Below are 20,102 nucleotides of genomic sequence, written 5' to 3' on the forward strand. Positions count from 1 at the left end.
CCTCGGGTCGGTGGTATTGTATAGCAGGCATGCCATGAATCGACGTGATCTTTTATTACCCCAACCTTGATTTATTTCCATGGTATTTGAAATATTTACTTCTATCAGGTCACTCCAAACCCTCATCGATATTAACGAATAGATATAGATCCAGCCTCGGGCTCTCTCTCGCAACGCATTCAGTACAAGCCTCTCGACGCTTCTCGTAACGAGATTCGAGTTTTATCCTTCGAGCCTCCTTTAATACCCGACGACTTGAATAGTCGCCTAGATCGCATTCTGGGTCTAGGTCTCGGTCCCTTGCGCCTCATACTTGAGCACGTATCTTTGAACGACTTCAAGCCAGAATATATAATAGTTCGTACTGAACGCCTTGTATAATGGAGCAGGAGCCAAGTTAATAACGCCTGGAGCGAGCAGTTTGAGTTTGAACTAGGGTCAATATTCTCAGATATGTTCCGTACTATTGCTAGGTTCACATGGGGCAATTATACAGTAATTAGTTATATGTGGGGAAGCCCAGAAGATACGAAGACAATTACTATTAACGGGATGCCCGTTACTGTTAGGAAGAACCTAGCTGCTGCTTTGGACTGCCTTCGGTCTTCCCTCGTGGACAAGGTCTAGATCGATGCCATTTGCATATATCTTGATCGATACCGAATGAAATACCGCGGAAACTTGAGGCTGGGACCTCTATTTTCTAAAGTCCTTCGTTTTTCGCTAGTCGGGATCAATAAGCAGCACTTTTCATCTATCACTTTTGTACTTGAGACTTCTGCGAATACAAGATATTTTACCCTCAATTGTGATCCTCTGCGGGCCGAACTGACAGATACATGTAATTTGCAACGGACAAGGTCTTATAATATAATTATAAGTAGCTTAGAGCGCGTGCGATCACTCGACTATAAAAATATTAAAGAGAAACGTATACTCACATAGAATTTTAAACTACTTTGATTCCTTGTATTTGAAACCCTTCGGACTTTAGTGCTTCCCCGTCCATAATGCTGTGGATGTAGCATTCGCCAATGAAAGTATTAAAGGCTCCACATGTTCGAAGCACAAAAGGTACTCGTGCTCCCCTCACGACACAAACCACATCCCCTTCTCGAGCAGAGCCAGGAACTAGTCCAATGTAGCCACCGCTGGTCCGACACAAGCGACGCATGTGAACGCCTCGGCGCATTGCACGCAAAAACTGATCTGCAAATTTTGAGGTCTTTTCTCCCTTTTCGCTAGAGATGTGTTTTATCCACGCAGAATACTGAGGTTGATAGTCGTCATTTGCTTTCCGTCTGTCATGGGTTCGACCGCCTATTAATGTCTGCCAGATCGCTGTTTCCATAGCTTCTCCTGTGACATAGGGCCCAGTATCGTAGACTTGGCGGGTTTCTTCTAGCCAGTCAATCCAACTATGATCTTTGGTCTTGGTTTTGACGCAGATGATATCCGTAAATAAGAGTATTCTGTCTATAATCGCGCCTTGAAAAGAAAGGTCGCCGGAATCTGCGTCAGCATTGATCGCGACATCCCATCCATTTGGTCCACCAGCGGAATACATGTAGACACTCTTTTCGGTCAGGAAAAATTCGTTCCAGTCGAAGGGAACAGTCACGGCTCTTGCTGTCCAGTCGGGAACCCAAGACGGTAGATCGGATGGCGTTTCGCATCCAGCTGCCTTCAGGAGTTCTAGCGACTGCCCTTGCTGTGTTATGTTTGCTGCAACTCTCGTGTATAACCCCTGCACAGATATGCTGTAATCCGCCTCGATTTGTAGTAGTTCCGAGTCTGAAGCCAAGGGCAGTACTGCGAAGACTTTATCCCTCGGATCGGTACGAAGACAACGGCATAAAGTATCGGGAATACAGGGCATTTTGACCCTCAGCGCTCTAGAGGGTGTGAATTTAGGGCAGGAGCTCGCTATAAGCCCCTATAACTCTAGATAGTACTCCCTAAATCTATATAAAGAGGCGCTATAAGACATTCGCATAGGGTAAGTAGATCTTCTAGGGTTATAGCGCTGTTGGTAGAGTAACCACAGCGCTCGGATACTAAACAAATAACTATTATAGGTCTCTTTAGCAAAGACTCCCTTATAAGTACAGGGGAGAAGCCCTGAAAAGGTGTGGTACCCCTTGTCGAAGGCGTAAATGCCTATGATTAGGGAAGGGCCTGGAAATATAGGGTCTTATAGCGAGTTTGCTACCTTGATCTGTACGCTGGAGAGCCTGAAAGTCTCCCAATGCCCTGTATTCCCGATACTTTATGCCATTGTCTTCGTACACTGCTGAGCCCGACAGGCTCTAAGCAACTGCGTAAGAGAGATATTCCTCCGAACAACGGTCTTGCATGCAGCCAATCTGAGTTCGCCGAGCCACAGAAGAGAAGAGGCAGAATCGGTATCACTGTGGCGGATGACGAATGGAAAATAGCCATCATGGGCGAGCAGCACCAGCTCCAAGACCATGTACCAGCAGACCTCTCGGCGACCGCAGAGTAAAATTGGCACAGATCGGCTTAGCAGTGTCTCTTGGGCAATCCACAATCGGCTTGGCCATGGTCGCTCGAAGAACTCGCAGAGTGCTGTCCATCTTGAGTCATTCGTGGGAGGAAAGGTCATATCGGCTCTTTTCCCCTCCCAAGTCCGAATTTGTTCTCCAAGCTCTTTAATGAAATCAAGCGCTTGGTTGCTATTTTTTGTTGCAGGACCGGTGTAGGTCAAAACACGGCTAGCGCGGCGGTAGATAATATTCATTATCGAGACCTGCTGAGTCCGCTTGTGCAAATCGGATTGATATATATAGACTCTATCTGCCCACAGGACTTGCTCTTGATCATTGCAGTACAAGGCGCGAATGTCTTGCAGAGCCAGGAAGAGGGAGTGGGTGATGTGGACGGCATGATCCTCATTGACAAGCAGCACCTCAGATGCCAGAGGAGAACCCCAGACATATGATATCGCGGAGTACGGCGGGGCCTCATCAATCGCGACATGGTGGATTGTGCATCGCAAGGGCTCTTCCTCAGAGCCTGGTTGGAGGCATAAGAGTCGAATCTCCCTATTACCTTTGAATGGGCTATATAAATACTGCGGAACGTCCATTTCTAGTATAGTTCCACCATTCGCGAGGATCAACCTGCAAAAATCGCCTTGTCCTTTTGCCCGATTTAAGATCGTTGAAGGTCGATGACCCAGAAAAGGGTGGAAGTACAAGATCTGACGAGTAAGCGGGTCGAGAGGTCGAAAGGTCATCGAACCTTGGAAAATAGAATGCAAAAGGCTACGGCGTTTAAAGACAGAGCCTTGCACTGTATCCTCGAATATCATTCAGGTGGGATCGACTCGAAGGCATTTTCACTAGGTGGCCTAGCTCCTGGCTTCGTCATCAGACGATATCGAGAGAAGGCTCTGAGGTCCAAAGGTGTCTGCCTCCATCCTCGCAGTGCTGAATCCTATCTGGCACTGGAACATCTCCAACCACCCATCCAGCGCCGTATCCCACCCGAATCAACGTATCAGGACTGGCCACTTGGCCGACTGGCCGACGCCGAGCCTATCCGTGTCTGTGTTTTTCCGAATATGCACGTGATAGGTCAAGGCGTATCGTTGGGAGCGCAGGCGCACACAGTCGCCACTGATACTAGTGAAGCTACCATGCACGTCGTCCCGCCTGGCAAGGCGGACGCACCCAGCCAGCTGCAAAAGGAGAGCAGAATTAAACAATAAGTGGAACATGGAAGGACTGGGTCAAAATACCTTTCATCAACTTGATCGAAAATAATCCATGGCCATCATTTCTGAGATTCCAGTCGAATTCATCATGATTTCGTTGCTATTGTATACTATATTGAAGCAAAGCACATCATGGAATCACATAGTGTTGTCAGCGAACTGCACATGCCATTTGTGTTTGATTTTCCATTCTGGTACTAATAAAGCCAACCTTCGCCGATATCGGCTAAGCCTCAAGCAAATGGCACGTGCTATATGTAGCAGGAGCTAAGCGAATGCAGGGTCTGAAAATAGGCTAGCTATAGAAGGCTAGTGTGCACAAAATGTGGGTCAAAATAAAATCACTAAGTGTTTCCAAATTAAAGCCGATTTCGAACTTTACTATAAGTTTTAAAACTAAGTTTTTATAAAGAAATTTTAAAGCTATATATTTGCTTTAATATAGTTTTAATGCTTTTCTTAACTTGTTTTATAATTTAATATTTTAATATTTTAATATTAATAAGATTTTATATAATATGAATTTATAACTAATATAAGTTCTTATATAATTTAAAATATAAGGTTTATAATATTTATATTTTAATTTTATAAACTTATTAAGTTTTATTATTATTTAATAAATTTAAGCTATTTATTTTTATTAAAGCTATTTAATAACTATAAGCTATTTATTAATAAATAATAAGGTAATAAAATAAATTAGTAAATTATAAAACTATAGTTATTATAATTCAGCTTTTAATCTCGTTAGCTAATATAGTTATCTAATAATTACTTATATTTTATTACTTTCTAAATATATATAATATAGCTATTTTATTAAAGAAATATATTTGAAATATACTAGAAATATAAGAAAGGCTAAGCCCTTTATAAACTAGTATATTATAGGATATATATATTTCCTTATAATTATTTATATTCTAGTTTTCTCTTTCTTAGCTTTAAATTATCTTTATAAGAAATCTTCTATTTTATTTTTCAAGCCCTAAATATTATATTTATAATAGTATTTAAAGCTTATTTCCTTTAATTTTATAAAGGATTTCAAATAAACTAATTTAGAACTATTAGAAATATAAGTATTACTAAAATAATAGAACTTCAGAAATACAAGTAATAAACTCTAGAATAATAAAAGCAAAAAGCTTTAGAATTCTTAGAAAAATCAGATATTTATATCTTTATAAATATATACTAATAATATATTAGAAATCTTTTTAAAATCCCCGAAAATTAAAGAACTTTATATAAAGGCCACTTTTTAATTAAGTTCTAGAATAATAAATACCTATAGATTAGTAATCTAATTATTATTTTTAAGTTCTATTCTATAACTTTATAGGCCCTATATATATACTAGTAATAAAACTATTAGAAAAAATATAATAAAAAAAAAGTATAATAAATTAATTTTCTAAAATACTATATAATTAGAAATTATATTAACTTTTACTAGAGCTTTTAAAGCTTTTACTAATTTAGGTTATTTTATTAATAGCCTTTTCCAAATTAAATACTATATTAATATTCCTGAAAAATTTATAAATAAGTTTATAGAAATAGAATTCTTTACTTTTATTATAAAGCTTTTAAAAACTAATAATTATATTACTATTAAAGAATTATATAAATAAGCTAGAAAGTCTAATATTTTATTTTTAAATATTAATATTATTATAAAAATCTATTAGAAAAATATTTAAAAGGCCCTTTTATATAAGAATATTTATAGCTATAATAAGGCTATTTTCGAGAATATTAAGCTTTATAATACTAAACTTGAAAAGAATATTAAATACTATATAGCTTTAGTAAATTAATTTATAATAGCTTTAGCTACTTTTATTTTATTTGCTTTTATTATTTTCTTTATTTTAAATTTCTTTCTAAAGAATTCCGATTTATTTCTTATTTATTTCTATTTAAAATTCCTTATATCTTATATTTCCTTTAAAGATACTAGAATTACTAAGCTTTTAGATTTAATTTACTTTACTAAAAATAGTATTATTTTTAATAACTAGCTAATTTAAATTAAGAATAAGCTATAAGAAAATACTAATTTATATTTTTAAAAGAATTTTAAGATTATTTATATTTCTAGTAAATTTATAGATAATATTCTTGCCCTAATTAATTCTTATATAAATAAAAATAATTCGAATTAATATTATTAGCTTTAAGAATTATATTTTTATTTAAAAAAGCTATATTCTAATTCTAATAAAATATAAAATACTTGCTATAACTTTAGTAAGCTTTAAATATATTTTAATTAAATATTTTAGAAGTTCTATATTTTCTTTTTATAATTATTTATAGAAAATAATATTAGTTTTTAAAATATTAAATATAAACTAAATAAAAAGCTTTTATTAAAGTATTAGAAATTAATATATATATATATTATAATAATTCTTTTATTAATATTATATTATTAATAATTAATAAATTAAGGCTATATATAAGAAAACTAAAAAATATAAAAAAATAGAAACTAGTTTAGCTAAGATTATTTCTAGTATTATATTTTCTTATATTTTAAAAAAAGGAATTTAAAAAGCCTATATCTATTATTTTTATTAAATATATATTTCTTTATAAATATAAATAATATCTTATAAAAACTAAAAATTTCTCGGCTATTAAATACTATAACTATAATAAATTTGGCTATTATATTAAATACTATTTAATTAGATATAATAAGGAAACCAAAATAGCTTTTTCTAAAATTAAGTCGGGTTTAGTTTCTATTTTATTAAAATATCTAGATTTTATTCTAGTAAAGTATTTAAAGAATTTAGATTCTAATTCTAATATAAAACCGGAAAACAAATATCTTTAAAAAAACTTTCTATTTTAGAAACTTATAATATAAATTTAATAGAGAGTAACTTAATTTATTTAATAAAAGAAAATATATTTATAATATTTCATATTATTAATATAAATAAATTAGAAATTAATTTCTTTTCTTTATTAATACTAGAATAAATAATTATACTTTTATTAATATAAAGCTTATTTAACTTATAAAATAATTCTTAGAAATAGAACTATAATTCCTTTTTTATTTTATATTATATATAATTTTAATAAAAAGCTAGCTAAATTTATTAAAAAAATATTTAGAAGTCTTATTTCTAATTAATAAATAAAATATTAAAATACTTATTATTATTCTAAATCTTAGAGATTATAATATTATTCTTAATAAAAAATGAATTATATATATTAATATTCCAATTAATTATAGAAAAAATAAATTTATATAATTAAAAAATAAATTCAAATTTATATAATTTAATTATATTATTAATACTTTTTATTAAAAGCTAAAGAAATAACCTAATAAGAAATATTAATAAAATACGAATTAATAAAATACTAATTAATAAAATACTAATTAATAAAATACTAATTAATAAAATACTAATTAATAAAATACTATTAATAAAATACTAATTAATAAAATACTAATTAATAAAATACTAATTAATAAAATACTAATTAATAAAATACTATTATAAGCTATTTCTAGAAATCTATTATTTCTAAATAAAGAAAATTTTAAACTAATTAAAGAAAATTATATAATATTTAAATAAAAATTAAAGAAATAAATATTAAATCTAGCTATTTTTATTTCTATAAAACTTAATTATATAACTAAAAAAAAAAGTATTATTAATTAAATCTTTATTTATAAGATTAATAATATACTTAAAGCTTAAAAAAAAGAAACTATTTCTAGTCTAAAGAATTAATAGTTAGAAGAAATAAAGCTTTAATAGTTCTAGAAAATATTACTTTTTATTAGTTTACTAGTAATATATAATATTATTATATAAATATAAAATATTAATATATTAAAATTAGTAAAATTATTATTATTTAGAAATAAAAAATATAATATTATAGTATTAATATATAATTCCTAAATCTACTAAGCCTAATAAAGTTTAGTTTATTTATTAAATTACTTATATAATATAAGATTATATAACTATTATTTATATTTTATTATTTTATAACGTGTGAGAATTAGGCTCGCACTATAGTTCACTGGACCAAAAGACTACAGTATTTACCGCACGGTAAATACGCCTAATTACGGTTAAATGGCTGGATCATAGTCACGTGACAGCCACACGTGACATATTTTTAATTATTTTTAGATTATATAACTGTATTATATAACTATTAATAACTATAATTATACTAATATTAGAACTTTTCTAAAACGCGAAAAATAGTATTTCTTTTCTAATTATATATAAATTTCCTAATCCGATCTAGTATTAGATTTCTTAAATATTTATATATCTATATTACTTTTAAGGTTTTAGTTATATATTAAAGGCTATAGTCCCTTATATATAACTTTCTTTCTTATAATATTCTTTTACTTTATATATCTATTTTTTGCTTTATTTATATTTAATTTATTTCTCTATATTTAATTATATTATATTTATATTAAATAAATACTTAAAAATATTTATTAGCTCTAATTTTATTATAGAATTAATAGAATTTAATTCTTCTTTAATCTATTTAACTTTTATAATTTCTCGTTATTTATATATTTAATAAAGATATATTATATTAATTATTAGATTTTTTTTTTAAATAATACCTAATTTAATAAGGCATTTATATAATAACTTCGAATTTATATAAATGACTAGTAATAGTTTTATTTCTAATATTTTATTAATTATAGATTTAACTAAAGCGCTTATATTAAAGTTATAAGCTATATTATAGAATTCTAAAACTAGAATACTTCTAGTAACCCTCTTATATTTAATAAAGAACTAGTAAATAATATTAGTATATTTAGTTCTATTTACTAGAACTAGAATATATCTAATTTAGAAAAAGAAATTTCTATTATTTATAAATAAAACATTTATAAAAATAATTAAATATAAGAACTTTTTTACTAGTTTTATAAATCTTAGTTTTCTAGTAATATTTTTTAATTTACTATTAAATATATTTATTAAATGCCTTTATATTAGTTTCCGAGAATTTAATAGCTTAAATAGTAATTAATAAATTATATAAAGCTTTTAGTTAATAGACTAATATAATATATATTTCTTTAGTATATTAGGTAATATATTAGTTCTTAATAAAGAAATCTTAATAAATAATACTCTTATTACTTATAGTAATAATATTTTTTATAGAAATAGTTTAAAGGTTTTTATATTAATATTTCTATATAAAAATAATTCTAATAGTATTTATATAAATAATTCCTTTATTAAACTTGAAATTATAATTAAAAGTAAAGTATTTATATTTCTTAGCCAAGAACTTAGCCTTTTAAAGCTTTAGTTATTTTATTTTTATAAAATTATTAGTTCTAATAAATAAGGTATTATTAGTTTAAAAGCTAATAATTTCAAAGAATTACTTATTATAAAAGAAATAAAAGTTATAAGTTAATTATTTTATAGAAAGCTTATTAAGATAATAGAAATATTAAGTTTTAAACTAGTAATTTCTAGCTTCTAGTATATTATATAATAGTTTTATAACTTTTAGAATAAAATTATTCTTTAGATTTAGCTTTCTAATAAGCTTATAAGATATTATATAAATATAATTCCGTAATATTTATTATTATAATAATAATACTAAAAATAATTCTCTAACTAATATATTAAATAGTAAATAATTATATTAATACTATATATTTCTTATTATTATTATAAATTTAGATAACTAGTTTCAATTTCTTAAACTTTCTTTTTATACTTTTATTCTTAATTTTATTAATAAACTAAAAGTTAAAAATATTTTTTTTTAATATCTAAAATCTAAAAATATTCTTAAATATATTCTTTTTTAAAAGGCTAATAATTTTAATTTAATAGAAATTCTTATATAAGTTATTATTCTATAAAAATACTATAATATTCGGGTTTTTATAAAAGGGTTTTCTATTATATTTTATTAAAATAGCAAGAATAATAAAAGAAATTATACTTGTATTATCTTTAGTCTTATTATAAAATTCGAGAATAGTTTTAGATTTAGAGCTATTAGTAATAACCTTAATATTTCTTATATAAAAGAGCTTTATAAAAGTTAAATAAAAGATAATATTACTATATAATAGAACTAGTATATAGTTCTCTCTATTAATAACTACTAGCTTATATAGCCTATTCTAATTATTAGATTAACTAGTATTTCTTTTATATTATATAAGAATATTCGAATTTAAGAAAGGTTTATAAATATTAGTAATATTAGAACTATTTCGGGTATTTAAGGCATTTATAATTTAATATTTGGCTTAAAGCTTCTAAATTTCTATTCTTACTTTCTTAAATATTACTAATTACTATAATATAATTAGTAATAAAGTATTATATTTAGTTATTTAAGATAAAATACTATAAACTAAAAGAATTAAAATAATACTATCGGATTCTATAAAATTATTAATAGCCTTAAAAGCTATTTAAAATAAAATATTCTTATTAATTCTATTAATTTTAGTTATAATAATAAAATAAATATATTAAATCGGGCTATAATAATATTTTATAATTCTAATAGAATTATAAACTTATATAAAAGTAATTTTAACTTTAGTTCCTATAATATTTATAAATCAAATAAACTTCTTATTAATAATCTACTTTCCGGTATTTACTATAATCTAATTAGAAAAGCCTAAATAAATATTAATCTAATATTATTTTAGGATATCTCAAGTATATAAGATACTAATATTCTAAAGCTATTAGCTAGCTTAATATTAAGTACCTTTATTAATAATATAAAATATAGGCTTACTAGAAATATAGAAAATATTAATAATAATAAAATAATTAAAGCTAATATTATCTCTTAAATTAAACTTGAATTATTTTAGTAATTATTCGAATTTCTAGTATTACTTATAATATTTTATAAAGTATTTAAGGGCTTTTATATTAATATTATAGCTTACTTATTCTAGTATATTTTGGAGCTTACTAATAAATAAATAACTAAAATAGTAATATAAATATTATAATTCGATTTTTATAAAAAAAACAGAAATTATAAATAAAGAATTCAGAAATAAAGCTTTATAATATAATATTTTAAAGCAAGAAAAAATATCTAAAACATTATATTATAAATATAAAATATCTAGTAAAAATAATAAAATAATTAGTAAAATTATTAAAATAGATTTCTAGCTTATTTATATTAGCTAAGCTAAATAGAAATAAAGTTTTTATAAATATAATATGAAATTATATTTATCTAATTAGTATTTTTACTATTATAAATCTAATAAAAGATATAAATCTAATATTAAACTAGATATTAACTTAATCTTTAATAGTTTTATTAAATTAGATACTATTATTAATATATTATAAAGCTTGAAATTAATTAGAACTCATAATTAAAAATCTAAAGGCTTTAGTATTAATTATAATTCTATAAAAGTAGTAAATATTATATCTTAATATATTATTAATTATAAATATCTAGGCGTTTTCTATTTATTTAATAGATTCTAAAGTATAGTTTTTACTTATTATCTAATATAAAAAAAAAGAGAAATAAGGTTATTTATAAAAGTATTAGTTATAGAAATAATAAAAATAGAAATAAAATAGAAATCTGAGTAATATTTTTTTTCTTTATTTATTTCTACTAGTAAAGCTTTAAAAGTATTATTCTCTAGTTTGTTTTTATTATTTTTACTATCTTTTTCTTCTTTAATTCCGGTAATATACTATATATAAATATTTCTAAAGCATTTATTAAAGTTATAAGAATTTCGGAGTCTAAATTAATAAATATTTTTATTTTTAAATCAAGCTTTCTTAGTTTTTTATTTTTCTAATATATGCTTTTATAAATAGTATTCGGGTTTTTTATATATAAAATACGACTTTAGAATATAATTATTATAATTACGGGATTTGAAATAGCTATTATAGGTTCTGAAATTATAACTGGATTCGCATTAATAATTTCCAAATAAATAATAGCTTCGAGAATTTTAAAAATAGTATTATTAATTAGTAAAATAGATTTTAGTATTAATTTATTACTTTTTCTTATAAATAGTAATAGATAATTAGAGCTTATTAATAAATTAGTCGAGTTTATTAAGAGAATCCGAAACTATATATTAGTATACTAATAAATTTTAATAAGAAATAATAATTTTATTATATAGAAATTTGGTATTTTATAAAATAAAAATAAAGCTATATTATAATTTATATAAGTTATTAATTAATATTTAACTAAGCTCGAATATTTTTTTTTTTAAAGTCTTTTATTATTATAATTATTAAGGTAATAGTATTTTATTTATTTAAATTTTAATAATAGAAACTAGGGCCTTTAAAGAAACTATAAATATTTATATAGGCTTCTTTATATATATATTAAAAGAGCTAGTTATTATAAAAGTAGTCTTATACTAGTTTCTTTAATATAGTAGAAAAAGCTTTTATTAATACTTTTTCTAAAAGCTCTATATATTAGTAAATATTAAAAAAAAATAAGTTTATAATTAAAACTATTATTAGTTCTATTATATTTCTATATCTTAAAATATATCTTTATTATTTCTCTAATAAGCTTTCTAGTAATAATAATAGATATTAACTAAGGGTTTTTTAGATATAATAGATCTAGTAATAATAATAAAAGTAAAAATAATAAATAACCTTAATTTAGAAAAGAAAATACCTTAATTTAATTAACTAATTAATTAAGAATACTTAGTTCCTTTTTGTTTAATTCTCTTTAAAATAAAATAAATTAATATAATAGATGTCTTTAGAAAATCTATTCTAATTAGGCTATTTTTAATAATATTAGCTTTATATTAAACATATATTATTTCTTTCTAAATACTATTAAATAGGAATTATACTATAATAAGATATATATAGTTCTATTTAATATAAATATTATTATACTAAAAGTATTTTTAAAGACCTTATAATTTAGTATAATTATATTAACTAAAGATTATATTATTAAAGTTTTTAAAATTATTCTTAAATAGATCTTATAAATTCTAATTAGATATTCTATATAAGATATACTAATATAGCTTAGTATTTAGATATTTCCGAAGATCTATTTTTATAATATTAATAGTATTAATCTCATTTTCTTATTTCTTAATTAGCTTTTTATTCTTTTTATTATTTATACTAAACTAAATTTAGTTTCTTTCTAGTATATATATATGATTTATAGTAGAAGGTATTTAAAAATAAGATAGTTTATAATAGGTTTATAAAAAGAATTTAATAATAAGAGTATTAATATTAAAGTTTAAAATAAATATTTTATTCTTAAATATTTTATTTATTATAAAAAGTTTAAAAAGTAAAATATTATAATCCCGGAAGAATCTAAAGCTTAAAGAATATAATTTAATAGTAAAATCGAAATTATAGTTAAAGAGCTTTAAAAATAAATAGATATATATATTCCGGAAAAAGAATACTATAAATTCGGGTATTATATAAATAGAAAAAATAGTTTTTAAAAAAGTAGTTTTAGGGCTAAAAGAATTTTTTTTTTTTAAAATAATAGAAATTAAATAAATAAATAATTAATTAAATAGTTAATTACTTATTAATTAGTAAAAGCTAGTATTTTTTTCCTTAGGCTATTAAATACTTTTCCGGAATTAATAATAGTTCCTCTTTTTAATTAGAAATAAATTACTTAATTTAGGCTATTAAATACTTTTCTAACTAGCTAGATCTTTCTGTAATCTATATATATAAACTAATTAGTATTAGTTTACTAGTAATATATAATACTATTATATAGGTTTAAAATACTAGTATATTAAAGTTAATAAAGTTATTATTATTAAGAAATAAAAAATATAATATTATAATATTAATATATAATTCCTAAATTTATTAAGTCTAATAAAATCTAGTTTATTTATTAAATTACTTATATAATACGAGGTTATAAAACTATTACCTATATTCTATTATTTCTAGTTATTTCTAGATTATATAACTATATTATATAACTATTAATAACTATAGCTATATTAATATTTTTAAAACTCAAAAAAATAATTTCTATTTTCTTTTAAAAAAAAATCTAATATTTTTTCTTTTTATAGATTATATAATTATAAGATTTAGATTAAAGGCCTAAAAAAAATTAAAAGTATTAGATATTAATTTCTTTAGTAATAATTTATTTAAAAGCTTTTAGAAATTAAGTATTTCTTAGAAAATAATCTAGTTAAAGACTTTATTAAAGCTAATTAAGCTTCTTTTATTTTACTAGTTCTCTTTATAAAAAAAGCAAATAGAGATTTATATTTTTATATTAATTTCTATTATTTAAATAATATTATTCGAAAAAATTATTTTTATTTTTATTTATTAATAAAACTTTAAGTTAATTATCTAAAGCCAAGATTTATATTAAATTAAATATTTATTAAGCTTTCTATTATATAGCTATAAACCCGAATTCTTAAAAGCTAATAATATTTCATATTTATTATAAAATATATAAATATAATATTCTTTAAAAAGGCCTTATAAATAGCCCGGTTATATATTAATATTATATAAATAATATACTTTTTAAGTATTTAAATAATTTTTATATAATATATCTAAATAATATTTTTAATTATTTATAAAATCTAATAAAATATAAATAATATATACAAAAAGTATTAGATTACTTATATTTTACTAGTCTTTAAATAAATATTAAGAAATCTAAATTTAAGATTATATATATAAAGTATTTAGGCTTTATTATTTCTATATTTAATATTAAAATAGATTCTAATAAAATCGAAGTAATATATAACTAGAAATTCCCAAAAATAATTAAAGATATATAATTCTTATTAGCTTTTATAACTTCTATAAATACTTTATTAAAAAATATAAATAAATTACTAGATCTTTTATTTTATTTATAAAAAAGAATATTTCCTTTAAATAATTCGAGTAATATTAAAAGGCTTTTAATTCTTTAAAAAAAAGCTATAATTTCTATTTTAATTCTATAATACTATAATTCAAATTTATTTATAATAATAGAAATAAATATATTTAAAGAAATAATTATTAGTTTTTTTTTTAATAAAACCCAAATATAGGCCTTTAATATTCTATAGCTTATTTTACTAAAATTATACTTTTAATAAAATTTAATTATAATATATATATAATAAGGAAATATTTACTATTATATAAATATTAAAAAAATAAAAAAATAAACTAAAAGACCTTTAAAATACTTCTTTTAAAATCTATTTTAATTATTATATCTTAAAATATTTTATAATTATTAAAAAGCTTTCTTTTTAATAAGCTAAATAAACTAAACTTTTATTTTATTATTATTTTAAGCTTATATATTATTTTAGAAAATTAAATAAATAAATAAATATTTTATTATAAAAATAAAACAAAATAAACATTTAAAACTAAATTAAGAAAAAGTTATAAACTCAAGTATTTCTTTTTAGAAATAAGATTAATTTAAAAATTATCTATAATTTATAGCTTATAATAATACTTTATAAAATTAGTTAATTTAATTCGAAATTTAATTCTAAAAATTAAATATATATTAAAAACTTTCTAAAAAAATATATTTTTATTAGAAATATAATTTCCCTAAAAAAAGATGTTTTTTAAAAGCTTTATTAGTAGCCTCTATTATAATTACTTCTGTTACGATTCCCAGATGCCCGGTATCTGAGATGCCTCGTTAGATGCCAGATGCCTCCTAGGTATACGTAATACGGCCGCCTTACTAGGGAAATATGCTTGGAATGTACTAGAGATATTTAGAAGGCTAGCCCCTTTAGGACTAGTATACTATGGGGTGTATATACTCTCTTATAGCCTCTTATATTCTAGTTTTCTCTTCCTTAGCTTTAAATTATCTTTATAAGGGACCTTTTATCTTGCTTTCCAAGCCCTGAATATTATATTTATAATAGTATTTAAAGCTTGCTTCCTTTAATCTTATAGAGGATTTTAAATAAACTAATTCAGAACTATTAGAAATATAGGTATTGCTAAGATAATAGAACCTCAGAAACTCGAGTAATAGACTCTAGAATAATAAAAGTAAAAAGCTTTAGAACCCTTAGAAAAATTAGGTATTTATATCTTTATAAATATATACTAGTAGTATATTAGAAACTCCCCCGAAAACCCGAAAAATTAAAGAATCTCAAATAAAGGCTACTCTTTAATTAAGTCTTAGAGTAATAGGTACCTATAGGCTAGTAATCTGACTACTACTCCCAAACCCTATCCTATAACCTTATAGGCCCTATATATATACCGGTAATAAGACTACCAGGGAGGATATAGTAAAGGAAAAGTATAATAGGTCGATTTCCTAGAATACCACGTGACCAGGAATTATATCGACTTCTACCAAGGCTTCTAGTAAAGCTCCTACTAGTTCAGGTTATTTTATTAGCGGCCCTTCCCGAACTAAATGTTTTATTGGCATTTCTGGAGAATTTATAAATAAGTTTATAGAAATAGAACCCTTTATTTTTATTATAAAGCTTCTAGAGACTAATAATTATATTATTACCAAAGAGTTATATAAATAGGCCAAGGAACCCAATACCTTACTTTTAGATATTAATATTATTATAAAGAGCTACCGGGAGAATATTTAAAGAGCTATTTTATATAAGAATACCTATAGTTATAATAAAGCTATTCTCGAGAATACCAAGCTCTATAATACCAAGCTCAAGGACAAAGTTAAATACTATATGGCTATAGTAAATTGGCTTATAGTAGCTCTAACTACTTCTGTTCCGCCTGCTTTAATTACTTCAAATCCCTCTTAAAAGAATTCCGAACTATTTTCTGCTTATTTCTGTCCAGAATTCCCTATATCTTATATTTCTTTTAGAGGTACTAGAGTTACTAAGCTTCTAGATCTAACTTTCTTTACTAGAGATTATACTATCTTTAATAACTAGCTAGTTTAGATTAAGAACAAGCTATAAAGAAATACTAACTCGTATTCCTTAGAGGATTTTAAGATTATTTATATTTCTAGTAGACTTACTAGTAATACTCTCGCCCTAACTAATTCTTATATAGATAAAGATAGTCCGAATTAGTACTATTAGTTTTCAGAATTCTACTCTTATCTAAAGAAGCTATATTCTAATCCTAATAAGATATAGAATACTTGCTATAACTTTAGTAAGCTTTAAATATATTCTAGTTAAGTATTTCAGGAATTTTATACTCTTTTCTTATAACTATTTATAAAAGGCAGTATTAGTCTTTAAAACATTAAATATAAACTAAATAAGAAGCTTTTACTAAAGCTCTAGAAATTAGTATATATATACTATAATAATTTATTTATTAATACTACTTGTTTTACTTAATACTATACTACTAATAATTAGTAGATTAAGGCTATATATAAGAAGACTAAGAAATATAAGAAGGCAGGAGCTATTCTAGCCAAGTTTATTTCTAGTACTATATTCTTATATATTCCTAAAAAGTATACTTCTAAAAAAAAGCCTAAGAAGCCTATATTAACTACTTTTATTAAGTATATATTCCCTTATAAATATAAGTAATATCCTATAAAAACCGAGGATCTCTTAACTATTAAGTACTATAACTATAATAAGTTCGGCTATTATACCAGATACTATCTGCTTTTATATAGTAAGGAAATTAAGATAGCTTTCTCTAGAATTAAGCCAGGCTTAGTTCCTATTCTATTAAAATATACTATTTAAATAAAGTATTTAGAGAATTCGAGCTCTAATTCTAGTATGAAATCGGGAAACGAGTATTTCTAAAGAAAGTCTCTATTTTAGGGGCTTATAGTATGGATTTAGTAGAGATTGACTTAACTTGTCTAATAAGAGGAAATACTCTTATAATACCCTATATTATTAGTATAAATGAATTAGGAATTAAGTTTTCTTTCCTTATTAATACTAGAGCTAATAGTTATACTTTTATTAATATAAAGCTTACTTAGTTTATAGAGTAATTCTTAGGAATAGAACTATAACCCTTTCTCTTACCCTATACTATATGCGGTTTTAACGAAAAGCTAGCTAAGTTTACTAAGAAATATATAGAAGTCTTATTTCTAATTAATAAATAAAGCATTAATATACTTATAATTATCCTAAACTTTAGAGATTATAATATTATTCTTAATAGGAAATGGGTAGTATATATTAATATTCTAGTTAATTATAGAAAACATAGGCTTATATAGCTAAAGAATAAGCCTAAATTTGTATGATTCGGTTATATTATTAGTACTTTATAGTAATAGCTAGAGAAGTAACCTAATAAGAAATATTAAAAGAATACTAATTAATAAGATTCTATTATAAGCTATTTCTGGAAATCTTTTATTCTAGAATAGTCTTTCTTTTTCCGAACTAATTAGAGGGAATTATATAAGACTATGAAAAAAAAGCTTCTATAGCCTAATTAAGATATAATACCCAAGTAAAAGCTAAAGAAGCGGGAAGAAGTCTTTAATAAAAAGCAAATATTAGATCTAGCTATTCTTATTTCTATAGTATTTAATTATATAGCCAAAAAAGAAGATAATATTATTAGTCGAATCTCTATCTATAAGATTAATAAGAAGCTTAAAGCTCGGAAAAAAGAAGCTATTCCTGGCTTAGAGAATTAATAACCGGAAGAAATAGAGCTTTAGTAGCTATAGAGGATATTACTCCCGGAACTTAAGAAATATGCCTTTGTTTTCTCTAAAAAGAAATCTAATACTTTTCCTTCCTATAAACTATATAATTATAAGATTCAGATTAAAGGCCTAAAGGAAACCGAGAGTATTAGATATTAATTCCTTTAGTAGTAGTTTACTTAAGAGCTTCTAGAAATCAAGTATTTCTTATAAGATAATCTGGCTAAGGGCTTTATTAAAGCTAGTTAGGCTTCCTTTACTTTACTAGTTCTTTTTATAAAGAAAGTAAATAGAGGTTTATATTTCTATATTAATTTTCGCTATCTAAATAATATTATCTAAAAGAATTAATATCCCCTTTCCCTTATTAATAAAACTTTAAGTTAATTATTTAAGACTAAGATCTATACTAAATTAGATATCTATTAAGCTTTCTATTATATAGCTATAGACTCGGACTTTTAGGAGCTAATAACGTTTCGTACTTATTATAGAGTATATAAATATAATATTCTCTAGGAAGGCCTTATAAATAGCCTGGCTATATATTAATACTATATAAATAATATATTCTTCGAGTATCTAAATAACTTTTATATAATATACCTTAATAATATTCTCATTTACTTAGAGGATCTAGTAAAGTACGAATAGTATATATAAAAAGTACTAGACTACTTATATCTTACCGGCCTCTAAGTAAATATTAAGAATTTAGAATTTAAAATTATATATATAAAGTATTTGGGCTTTATTATCTCTATATCTAATATTAAAGTAGATCCTAATAAAGTTAAAGTAATATATAACTAGTAATTCCCAAAGATAATTAAGAGTATATAGTTCTTCCTCGGCTTCTATAATATTTATAAATACTTTATTAGAGAGTATAAACGAATTACTAGATTTCTTATCTTACTTATAAAAAAGGGTATTTCTTTTAAGTAATCCGAGTAATACCGAGAGGCTTTTATTTACCTAAAGAAAGCTATGATTTCTATTCTAGTTTTGTAATATTATAATCCAGATCTGCTTATAATAATAGAAATAGATATATCTAAAGAAGTAATTACTGGCCTATTTTCTTAATAAGACCCAGAAATAGGCCTTTAATATCTAGTAGCTTATTTTTCCAAAATTATACTCCTGGTAAAGCTTAATTATAATATATATAATAAGGAAATACTTGTTATAATTCGAGTATTAGAGGAATAGAGAGCTAAGCTAGAGGGCCTTTAGGATACTTCTTTTAAGGTCTATTCTAATTACTATATCTTAAAGTACTTTATAACTACTAAGAAGCTTTCTTCTTAATAAGCTAGATAGGCTAAGCTCTTATCTTACTATTATTTTAAGCTTATATATTATTCTAAAAAATCAAATAAGTAAGTAGATACTTTATTACAAAAATAAGACAAAGTAGATACTTAGGGCCAGATTAAGAAAAAGCTATAAACTCAAGTACTTCTCTCTAAAAATAAATTAATCTAGAGATTATTTATAACTTATAGCTTATAGTAATACTTTATAAGATTAGCTTACTTAATCTAGAATTTGGCCCTAAAAACCAAGTATATACTAAAGATTTTCCGGAGGAAAATATCCTTATTAGAGATAT

General features: G+C 23.8%; 5 protein-coding genes across 5 annotated transcripts; 3 read left to right on the top strand and 2 right to left on the bottom strand.

The window, feature by feature from the left end:
- Window positions 1–453: 453 nt before the first annotated feature.
- K444DRAFT_536660 (uncharacterized protein) lies at window positions 454–627 on the top strand (the record flags this gene model as incomplete). Its single annotated transcript, XM_024875397.1, has 1 exon — window positions 454–627. The coding sequence occupies one exon, from the start codon at window positions 454–456 to the stop codon at window positions 625–627; it is 174 nt and encodes a 57-aa protein (XP_024732938.1).
- Window positions 628–863: 236 nt separating this feature from the next.
- K444DRAFT_72459 (uncharacterized protein) lies at window positions 864–2,074 on the bottom strand. Its single transcript, XM_024888629.1, has one exon. It carries the CDS (start codon window positions 1,877–1,879, stop codon window positions 950–952), a length of 930 nt encoding a protein of 309 aa, XP_024732939.1. The 5' UTR covers window positions 1,880–2,074; the 3' UTR covers window positions 864–949.
- K444DRAFT_72458 (uncharacterized protein) lies at window positions 2,075–2,839 on the bottom strand. The gene has a single exon (XM_024888628.1). It carries the CDS (start codon window positions 2,759–2,761, stop codon window positions 2,270–2,272), a length of 492 nt encoding a protein of 163 aa, XP_024732940.1. The 5' UTR covers window positions 2,762–2,839; the 3' UTR covers window positions 2,075–2,269.
- Window positions 2,840–3,193: 354 nt separating this feature from the next.
- Window positions 3,194–3,733, top strand: K444DRAFT_694546 (uncharacterized protein; the record flags this gene model as incomplete). The annotated part of the gene is made up of 1 exon (XM_024887870.1): window positions 3,194–3,733. One exon carries the CDS (start codon window positions 3,194–3,196, stop codon window positions 3,731–3,733), a length of 540 nt encoding a protein of 179 aa, XP_024732941.1.
- Window positions 3,734–14,498: 10,765 nt separating this feature from the next.
- Window positions 14,499–19,432, top strand: K444DRAFT_536619 (uncharacterized protein; the record flags this gene model as incomplete). Its single annotated transcript, XM_024875392.1, has 3 exons — window positions 14,499–14,594; window positions 16,180–16,230; window positions 19,328–19,432. Coding segments are annotated over 3 exons (252 nt in total), but the record flags the coding sequence as incomplete, so codon positions are not given.
- Window positions 19,433–20,102: the final 670 nt, after the last annotated feature.

This window comes from Hyaloscypha bicolor (genome assembly GCF_002865645.1).
Source record: "Hyaloscypha bicolor E unplaced genomic scaffold K444scaffold_123, whole genome shotgun sequence".
Classification (NCBI taxonomy): domain Eukaryota; kingdom Fungi; phylum Ascomycota; class Leotiomycetes; order Helotiales; family Hyaloscyphaceae; genus Hyaloscypha; species Hyaloscypha bicolor.

Coding starts and splice junctions, on each gene's coding strand:
- K444DRAFT_72458 (XM_024888628.1), bottom strand. CDS start 2,761: ATGAATATTATCTACCGCCGCGCTAGCCGTGTTTTGACCTACACCGGT.
- K444DRAFT_72459 (XM_024888629.1), bottom strand. CDS start 1,879: ATGCCCTGTATTCCCGATACTTTATGCCGTTGTCTTCGTACCGATCCG.